The sequence below is a fragment of the Cottoperca gobio genome, chromosome 17, assembly GCF_900634415.1.
Source record: "Cottoperca gobio chromosome 17, fCotGob3.1, whole genome shotgun sequence".
Classification (NCBI taxonomy): Eukaryota; Metazoa; Chordata; class Actinopteri; order Perciformes; family Bovichtidae; genus Cottoperca; species Cottoperca gobio.
Window position 1 is genome coordinate 15,812,264 of NC_041371.1, and position 10,621 is coordinate 15,822,884.

Here is a 10,621-nt window from a genome sequence, read left to right on the forward strand (position 1 = left end):
GACAGGAGGCCTTTCTAAATCCCACACTCATCCATCATAAGTGGCATTTGTGCACTCTGAAGGCCTGATAATAGCCTTTTGCATTTTCACACTGTGCTCTGCCTTCTGGATTTGATCGGGGAGCGGGAGAACGATGTAAGGAAAAAGGTGTGGGATGGGGACACACACACATACTGCGGTTTCATTCATTCTCTTCTTTTTTTTCCAACTCCTCATCATCTAACCCTCGCTCCTTCAAGGCTGCTTCTCTTCTCTTCCCTTCAACATTTTGGGAAAATCACTTTCTGAATTGGAAAAAGGACCCTGGGGCCACAGGCACAGGGTCCAGGTTTCGTTTTTTTTTCCTTAGGATAATTGACTTTGGTTGCCTGGTAATTCATCGCTTGCATATGCCAGCTAATTCATCAGGAGAAGAGAAGCTGCCGACCTCACAACCTTGCATGCCCCATCGCCCCACACACACACACACACACACACACACACACACAATTCATGTCTTACAACCTCTCACATCTAAACCTCACATTGCTAAATCGCACATATGCATGCACACCTATACAAACACACACACCCTCTACCACCACACCGCCCACCCGCCCCAGAAGAGCCAGGAGCTTGGAATGAGAGGAGGGAGCAAAGCAGCAAGTTAGTGGATGGAAAACCTGAGATGATAGATGGGGCGCATTGTGGCATTATGAATGAATTATACCTCCCAAATACCATGAGCAGTGCAGACTGTCAGAGTGTATCTATACTAATCTGGGAGAAAATATAGCCGTTTCCACATTAAAGGGGGCCGGCAAAGAACGGGCCGCAGAATTAATTGAGCAATCAGGCCATTAGAGAGAAACATCATACTGAGTCCCGTTTCTGATGTAGCAACATTTATCACTGCTGAACACAAATCTGCTTTCATTCCTCTGGTTTTTTTTTCTTACTTTCTCTCTTGTTCTCTCTAATGTGGCCCCCATCTTCAAACAGATTAGGATTATTGTGACAAGACAAAGGTATCTTTTGTCTTTTTCCGTAGCCGTGTCAGTGCCTGCTGCATTCATCACGGTTGTCACAGTCTTAAAGCTTTCAGCTTCCACACCTTGTCCCATTTTTCTCCCAGCGGTGGGTCCATGTTAAATTTGCAAAGGAAAGTACATTATTGGAAAATGTCCCCTGATAAATTGTAGGCCTGATACATAAGCATTTGTTTGCATTTTTTTTATTTTAGTTTTTTTACTTTAGTTTTATTTTTATCGGGTGAATCTTGACAAAATGTGATCCAGATGTTTTCATTTGCTGTGACATTTTAACTCAGATTTTGATAGATGTTGGTATTATAGGTGCTCAGTGAAATATGACATCAAGGTCAACAAACAGATAAAGAAAAGTAAAGAAAATACAAATACAGTCATCTCAATTTGCGTATTAAATGCCACACATTCATGTCACTGAAACATTCAATTAAAACACAATTATTTTTTGGACATTCTTTTTAATGCCAAAATGAAAAATCCACATATTAGATTAATGATGCATTTTACAGAATACAAAAAAGTGAATTAATGGAAGAAAAAGGTGCATCAATTGTTAATTATAATTCTCATTATTATAGCAATATGGTATTCTATATTGATCCATGCCAGATGTTGGCCAGATGATATTTGAAAATGTGCATAGAAACACTGCCTGAAACTCGTGGGAACTGTTAATGATGCTGTGACATTATTGTATCATGCATGCTATAGTTATTCAAAGTACTGCAACGCACTAGACGTTTGCGTTTCCTTTCCTAAAGACTGCTTCTTTTGTCCCTCTGGCACAGCGAAGACGAAGCACCAACAGTCTATTAATATCTGGATTTAGAGATGATGCGTGTTACTTTGTGTGCGTCTCTTTGTGTGCGTGTGCCACCGGTGCATGTTTGTAAAGTAGATCCTTTGAGAATAATTAAATTAAGCAATAAAGCAAAGTAAGATGTTTCAGGCATTTTAGTATGTGATGCTGTGTATCTTTCCTCCGTTTGCAGTAACAAAGCCTTTGTTTTAACCATCTAATATTTTCAAATATCTATGCATGTGCCAGAAAATGTCTGACATCTACAGTGAATTAACCCAGCAACATGTTTGGTTAGCATGCACCTTCAATCAAAATGTACCAACACACTGAACTAGAGAAGAGGAGGCTCCTCACTATACTGACTGGACGGGACAGTTCTTGGTGATTTAATATCCAACATCTATCCCCCTCTGCTGGACAAACTTGGGAACTGTGCCAGGCATGCTGCAGATGATTCTCTGAAGTCAGTAATTGTTTAATACATTTTAATTTATCTCCCTTTTTTTTTAAACACCTTAAAGTTTAAACAGCTTCATGTTCACTGTGGGTGGAAGTCAATACTGTACTTACTTTAATTTATGGATTTTAAAGGTGAAATAAAACAAAGATTTCCATGCAGAGCCTGTCATTCTGGCACACACATATAAAGACATGCATACATTTGGACACGTACAATAATGTCTAATAAACTCCTGAAATATTAAATTAAATTGTTACATATGTTTTAAATAGGATGCTCATCAGTCCTCAGAAGTAAAACCCTTATTATTCAATATTAAGTCAAACAAATAAATCATGCTGTTATATCAATTTCAGAAAGTCTTTCAGACCTCATTAGAAATGATTGTTTCTTCATAGGAAGGACATCTTTCAAAGTTTACTCTGAACAGGTCTTCTGCTGGAGTGGTCACCACTGCCAGTCTCTGCGAGGAGAAAAACAAAGAGCCATTATTAATCCATCGTAACAAGAACACCACACTGAAAACTAGTAAAATATTGTATATAATAGTGTTTGGGATGTGTAATATTCAAAGTACCTGTCTCAGTGTTCCTGGAGATACAGACAGACTGTAGAAAAATCCCAGTGATGCCATGATGACTGAAGAGAAAGCAAGAAATAGCCCGAGGGCAAAGCCCCACCAGGGGTACTGGTAGGTGTTGTACTTCAGAGGGGTGAATTTGACCAGAGAGAAGACCAATATGCCCTGTGAAAACAAAGATACATAACATAACTTAGCAATTGAAAGAAGAGAGAAATCAAATAATGTGTGTACACCTTCATGTATTTATAGATATGGGCACATACTGTGCCCATATCTTAGTTTGACTTAGAGTAACAATAATGTGTTGCATTTACTTACTGAACATACACATGGAGTGATGCATTTCCAACAATATTTCATATAGGGCATGGGGCGGTAGCCAATCATGTCTGTAATATTATTGTAGTAGTGATCAGCACCTTGGAGACAGACAATCACGTTATTATCATAACATTTATATTAAAAGGTAAGCATGATGAAATTGATTTAGGAAAAATTAATGTTTTATTTCACCATACACCCATCCTATACAAAGGCACTCCAAAATGGCAAAAAGTATCAATGGGATTCCACTGCAGGCGTAGTAGTCAAAAAGCTGAAACACATAAAGTCCTCCCTGCAGTCCGTTAGGAAAAGGCGGGGGGAGGAGAGAGGAGGTTAAATAGATGGGAAGGACAGAACGTTCTTTCAAAAAAGAAAATCTTATCTGTTCAATTGTATCAACAGCAGGAAACGATAATATGTTGTGTCTTTCAAACTCTAGAGCATGCATATACAGACAACCACAGAACAAAACAGAACTCGGATAGAAGTCATTTTCTTTACATTTCAATCGGTTTAATTTAATGTAATGTAAAATCACTCAGAAACAAAAAGACACCCACTTCAGTGACCATAGACAGGCCGATGAGTAAGGATACACCACAGATGACCAGCAGGAGTAATTTACGTCGATGACCAGTTAAAAAGAAGGATGGATATATGTCTGATAAGGATGTGATCATGCCTTCAAGATACACAAACTGTGGGTAAAAAACAAAAAGTATGTTATTCTAAGTCCTTGACATCTCATTCATCAGTTATCCACAGAATGTAGCTGCTTTTAGGGACATTGTTTTGTTTTTAGTCTCAAGGCACTAATCAAATCTAAACCATGCCAACGTTAAGCTGTTAAATTTCCTTTTTGTTTTCACCGTCAGAGGTAATAGATTTAGTAATCTATTCAACAATGGAAAGGTTTTCATTGTAATGTTTCCTAAGTTCATATCGTATCTACAATTATTTACCAGAGTTTGATAGTAACACCTTACCTGACTGTCCAATCCCAGGAAGATTATCATAATGAAGAAGAAGGCAGCCCAGAGATGTGGTAAAGGCATCATGGATACTGCCCGGGGGTAGGCAATAAAAGCCAGGCCGGGACCTGCAAGTTATACAACGGAGATGCCAGAATATGTTAGTTATAATGGTTAATACAGCACTGTACATTTTAGGCTACAGACCAGGGGTGGGCAAACTACGGCCATATATGGCCAGTTGAGCTTTTTAATCCGGCCTGTCAAATATTGACACAAATTTTGGTAAAGACCGCATTCATTTGACCTTTTTCCTGCATTACCCGCCGTTTCCCACTAAATGGCGCACTCCAGACACAATTGACCTTTGCTGGAGTCTTGTCTATTCTCTCTAATTCACCTTTGCCCTCGCATTGAGCCCTTCTGTAACAATGAGTGGACCAAAGAAAATAAAAGTCGACGGTGAGTGCCGAGTGTTTAATGAAGAGTGGACAGCTAAATATTTTTTCACTGAAGTGCGATCTAAGGCTGTATGTCTTATTTGCCAAGAAACCATTGCGGTTTTTAAAGAATACAATATCAGCCGCCACTTTTCCACCAAGCACGCTAACTACGCTAGCAAACAGTCAACACAAGAACGGGCGGCTACTGCTCAGAGGTTGGCAGCCAATTTACAGACCCAGCTAAATATTTTCTTTCGACAAACTGCGTAACGTAAAAGACAACGCTCAGCTGCTAATTTTTATCAGAGGGATTGATGACAATTTTGAGATGACGGAGGAATTTTTGACCATGGAATCTGTAAAGGGGGCAACGCGAGGAGAGGACTTGTATGACAAGGTGTCTGTTGTCATCGAGAGGCTGAAGCTACCGTGGTATAAACTTGCCAATGTCACCACAGATGGATCGCCGAACTTAACAGTAAAACACGTCGGGCTGCTGAAAAGAATCCAGGATAAGGTGAAAGAGGAAAACCCTGAGCTGGATGTCATTTTCCTGCACTGCATGATCCACCAGGAAGCCTTGTGTAAATCTGTATTGCAGCTTGATCATGTTTTGAAGCCAGTCGTAAAACTCGTTAACTTTATACGAGCAAGGGGACTTCAGCATCATCAATTTATTAAGTTCCTTGAAGAAACTGATGCTGATCACCAGGACTTGCTTTATCAATCTCATGTCCGCTGGTGAAGTTTGCGAAAAGTATGTCAACGAGTGTGGGAGCTCAAAGAGGAGATTAGCTCATTTTTTAAGTTAATCAGGAAAGCTGACGATTTTCTTGAGCTGAGCGACGCAGATTGGCTTTGGGATTTTGACATATTGACACACATTGATGAGCTGAACATGAAGCTACAAGGGAAAGATCAATTTGTGCACGAAATGTACACACGTGTGAGAGCCTTCAAAGCCAAGTTGACTTTATTCTCAAGACAAATGTCAAACAAATCATTCGCTCATTTCCCCACACCAGCGACGTTGAAAGAGGCTCCTCGACATGTAAAGAAATACAGCAAATCCCTGGACGACCTGCACGGAGAATTCTGCCATCGGTTCTCTGATTTTGAAAAAAATCTGTCCCCTGTCACAAGACTCTGAAACCGCACCGCAAGAGTTGCAATTGGATCGATCTTCAATGTGACTCTTTTTTAAAAGGAGAAGTTCAACTCCCTTAAACTGGATGAGTTTTATGCTTCACTACGATAAGCCAGATTTCATTAGGAGGATGGCACAGAGGATGCTGGTGTTGTTTGGTTCTACCTACGTGTGTGAGCAGACGTTCAGCGTGATGAACATCAACAAATCACGCCACAGATCCCAGTTAACTGATGAACACTGAGAATCTGTGAGATTTGTCCTGAGAATTGTCACAACCAAACTGACACCAAACGTTGATGCACTGTCAAAAAAGGGTGACCGACAACCACTGAAATTAAATGTAAGTTCTCTTTTCTTTTTAGGTAATGGCTTTTACTTGTAATGTACATTAGTTCACACAAACACTCTCCATCGATTTACTACCAGCCTGGCCCGTCTGTCAAATTTAAAAACTCATTGTGGCCCCTGAGCCAAAACGTTTGCCCACCCCTGCTACAGACAAAGTCATTGTGTTTACAGTATTGCTTTGAGTTTAGAGAAACAATATGATTTTAGATGGACATCACAGGTCTTTTTTCAATACAGTGCAATGAAGCTCATGCAGACCATGTGTGGCATTAATGCAGTGTCGTACCTGATTCAGCCACCACTGAGATATCGACACCAATCTCATAAGACATAAAGCCGAGGACCGAGAATATTGCAAAGCCAGCGACAATGCTGGTCATACTGTTCAACAGGCACAAGGCAAATGCATCTCTGTAATTGAAAAAGATTCCCACTGAGTTATATAAAAAGCAGACAGAGGAAAAGAGGGGACACATATTTGTTTGTCTTACTTGTAGCAGTTGTTGTTGTATTTGTTGTAGCTTGCTAAAGATGACAAACAGCCCGTGCAGACAGCGTAGGAGAACAATATCTGGCTCCCAGCATCCATCCATACCTTTACAAAATATAACGATTGTTTTAGCATATTCTGCCATTTCTTTGCCCCTCTGCTGTAGTGTCTGCTCCCCAAAAGAGCTAGCAGTGGGCATCTAAGTCTAGATGAGCAAGGATCTATGATAAGTGAGAGGTTTCAGTCCCAGAGGGTTTGGAGCAGTGGTCAGAAGTTTGGAAATGTAATGTCCTACCCCCGTTACAATCCTGCATTCTGTTTCATTGTGACTTTTATGAAGACACAGTAGTGACATAAACTATACAGTATAGTGAAGTTTGCATTCATCCCCCACATTTCCTCACCTGCGGATCAGCCAGACGCGTTAAATCAGGGGTAAGGTAAAATCGAATACCATTTATGGCTCCTGGCAACGTCACACCACGGATCAGCAGAGCAATCATCATCACATAAGGAAATGTGGCTGTGAAATAAACAACCTGAAAGAGCAGTAAAGATGTAGGCTGGACAAAATAAAAATGCAGTAAAAATCAACCTGTAATAAATCCGACTTGTTAAGCTCATACAGTACTTAGCTATTGTTGAGAATGTCAAACAGGACTTGATTCAGTCTCTCAGTATTGTCAGACATTATTGTTTGGTAGCTCACCTTTCCAGAGGACTTGATTCCGTTCCAGACACAGAAATAACAAACAATCCAGCTAAGTACAAGACATCCAGCCAGGTCCCAGCGGATACTTCCCATCTGTTCAATGCCTTCAGACAAACCCAAAACTCTCCTCCTGAAACCAACATACTGCATGTTTAGGAACATTTTGCTCTCTAAGACTGTAAAATAATTACTTCAGTTTCAGTATCCAGTGGAGTATTTGTGAGCACATACTGCCAGAATTCTTCAACTGAAGAAGTTGCATTCTGAGAAATGAACCCATTTGATGAATGATTCAGTCCATAATCGACACAGTTCTCTGGTAAAGGGAAAAGTAAGAATAACAGTTTAGAATTGAAGTTTGTGATACAGGAAATTCAAAATCTTGAAACTTTATACATATTGGTCCCCTTGTCATTCTTCCTTGCATCCCTACTTTTCTTTCACTTAGATTTTTGCCTCTTTCGTTCAAATTCCTCGTGCATGGAGAAGTCGCCAACAACTAACGCATCATTCATGAAGCCGTCACCAACATAAGTTGCCCAAAAATACATGGCAGGATAAACGCAGTGAATCAGATGCTAAAGGATATGGCTGCCAATATATGTGTTTTTATATAGTTAATAAAGCCAATGAAAAAATAATAATATTTAATTAGCCCATCTCTCTATCCTTTCCAATAACATGCCTGCCATGCTGCTCATTCTCGAGACCAGTTGTTCCTACTGAATATATAAATCTTTTCAAATGGGACACAAATTAGTACTTTCATTTGTAAGAAAGACAAAGTATCCGTTTCCTTGAACTGAATAATGTCGTAGAGCATTTTGTATACATGCACCTGTGTTCCAGATGTTGTTGCAGCTGGCCCAGGGGAGAACAGTGTGGAAGGAAGAGAAGAGGTAGAGGAAGGCCCAAGCCAGGATGACAATGTAATACATCACAGTGTACAGCATTAGCACTTGACCGCCGTAGCCTAAACCTGAGGAAAAAACATGTTATCTACAAAATAATTGATCAGCACACAACTTTATAATATATCTACTATTTTCCACTTAAATGTTTTCTTGAGCTAGCAGTACCTTCAAATAATGGACATATTTTCCTCCAGCATGTGATTCCACCCTGACCAGTTAACTGTCCCAGAGATACCTCCAGAAAGAAGAGGGGGATTCCACAGGTGAACACGAACAAAGCATAGGGGACTAAGAAAGCTCCTAAAGGGAAGAATTGTGTGAAAAGCAACATGAACTGGAGCACTGAGTCTTACTGATGATGGCAACAGGCCAAGTTAATCCATACTGTGTCTTCTTGTCTTATTCTTTGCATAAATGACACTTTTATTCACGTTCTTACCTCCCCCATTTTTGAAGCACAGATATGGAAATCTCCAAACATTGCCCAGACCAATGATTTCTCCAACTACTGCCAAAATGAACTCCCTCTTGTTGGCCCACTGGCCTCTCTTGTTATGCTTTTCTGGAGCATGATTTGGATTGCTGTCATCTTTCATCAGCATCTTCTCTGGATTAGTCGCTGGCTGCATTTGGACAGGTCGACTGAGCTCAAATATTACATAAAAAAAAAGTGACAGTGTGTGTTATAATCAGGGTTGGCAAGCAACTTTACTCAATGTACTCAAGTACTGTACTTCAATACAAATTTGAAGCACTTGTACTTTTCATGATTACTTCAATTTGTATGTTACTCTGTACTACTTCTACTAAAGTAAAACATTTGACTGTAGGACTTTTTCTTGTTGTATGAGACATTTTACTTAAGCACTTTTCCCACCACTGGTTACTCTTTAAATCGCAACAAAATGCACATTAAAAACTTGGAAATATGTATAGTTGATTTGAAAGGCAAATGTTAAGCAAAATATGAAGTGTCTATTGATAAACAAAAAAACAATCTGGCCTGTGCGCACAAGTTGTTTTGTCTATTGCCAAACCTCCGTAGCTTATACTCATGTATAACCAAGGAGATGTATGTTCAACTCAGCACTAATAATTCTTACTGATTGCTTGGTTTATATTTTGACTAGAAAAATAAGATAAGCGGGAGGTTTCAGCCCCAGAGGGTTTGGAGCAGTGGAAAACAGTTGCATTGCTTAAAGTCCTTATTATGTATTCTTTAGGATATTGCATTATTACTGTATGGTATAATACAGTTAGTATATGTAATAAATATCATTTGTCATAATGCAGAGTAGGTTGGGATGGATCAAAAGTTCAGTCACAATTCACAAATGATCTGAAATCAGCAGCAAGGTACATAAGGGTGGGTCATTACTTACGTGTGCTTCTGGAGCCCGGTTGCGTTGGTTGGATGAAAGTAGTGGTGGAGAATTGATGATTGAAGCTACCAGGATTGGAATCTTGAGTATTGACTCACACACTCAAGATTTGGTCTCCGGTAATAATCTCATGTTATATTTGGTTGACGCCTACAGACAGTATGAAGCCAATGAGAAAGGAGGGTGCTCTCTTCACTAACATGTAGCTAATCTTTCTCTGGCTAGGCAGTTCGTTACATTTAGCTCAGTGCTTGTTCTGCAGAGTGGGCTGCTTTCATAAAGTTTGTTTTGTGGATCACGGCAGATTACAGATTTAGAATGATAGCACACATGAGCTAAATAGCTCTAGGGTTGTACGATCCATGTTTTGATAGTATGTTTATTGGTTTGGGTCCGGTGTGGGACAAGGGAACGACTCATATCTTTGTAAATTCTTCACATTCTGCTGAATGTTTTATACTAAAATTGTTGCCATATCTTACATATTACACCTCACCTTTAATGTTCTTCAGAGCCCTGTTTCAAAAAGTGGGTTTAGTTTAAACTTTGTGTTTGGTAGCACTGAGATGAGGGAAATGTTACAGGTGCTGTAAAGGTGGACCCAAATGCAGTAAACTGACAATGATAACAAAAAGCGAGCTTTAATTAAACAAAGCCAAAAATACAAAAAGGTAACAAGCAAACTGAAAAGACAAACCAGGACAACACGAAGGCTCACGAGGGGAAACATCCAGAAACGAGGTGTAACATGAATGACAAAGGGGCTGGTGTGCTATATAAAGGGAGGAACTAATAAGGGGAGTGACAACAGGTGAGGTGGCTGCAGAATTGATGGGACAGGTGAATGCAATCAGGGCAGGAAGTGAAGTGGGAAGCAAGGAGAGGAGAGTGACAAAATAAAACAGGAAACAGATCAAAATACAACTAGATTGTGAAAGGAAACTCTTTTCTTTCAGTTCTAGGAAGAGAGGTAACTTACAGTAAACTCTCGATGAAACGAATCAGCTAGCTGCC

The 10,621-nt window shown here is 39.8% G+C and overlaps 1 protein-coding gene across 3 annotated transcripts; it reads right to left on the reverse strand.

Annotated features, from left to right (window-relative positions):
- Positions 1 to 1,574: 1,574 nt before the first annotated feature.
- LOC115022717 (sodium- and chloride-dependent GABA transporter 2-like) lies at positions 1,575 to 10,349 on the reverse strand. 3 transcript variants are annotated; one of them, XM_029453797.1, is made up of 16 exons: positions 10,305 to 10,349; positions 9,608 to 9,757; positions 8,665 to 8,867; positions 8,391 to 8,525; positions 8,150 to 8,290; positions 7,543 to 7,627; positions 7,309 to 7,441; positions 7,004 to 7,138; positions 6,601 to 6,704; positions 6,396 to 6,520; positions 4,184 to 4,296; positions 3,758 to 3,895; positions 3,387 to 3,489; positions 3,192 to 3,292; positions 2,868 to 3,035; positions 1,575 to 2,753 (listed from the first exon to the last, which is right to left on the reverse strand). In XM_029453797.1, exons 3-16 carry the CDS (start codon positions 8,852 to 8,854, stop codon positions 2,655 to 2,657), a joined length of 1,770 nt encoding a protein of 589 aa, XP_029309657.1. In that variant the 5' UTR covers positions 8,855 to 8,867; positions 9,608 to 9,757; positions 10,305 to 10,349; the 3' UTR covers positions 1,575 to 2,654. The 3 variants fall into 3 exon arrangements, 2 of the variants coding, with proteins under 2 accessions (XP_029309657.1, XP_029309658.1); XM_029453798.1 differs by having other exon boundaries at positions 9,608 to 10,343; XR_003833949.1 differs by lacking the exon at positions 1,575 to 2,753 and having other exon boundaries at positions 3,012 to 3,035; positions 3,392 to 3,489.
- Between the last annotated feature and the right edge of the window lie 272 nt (positions 10,350 to 10,621).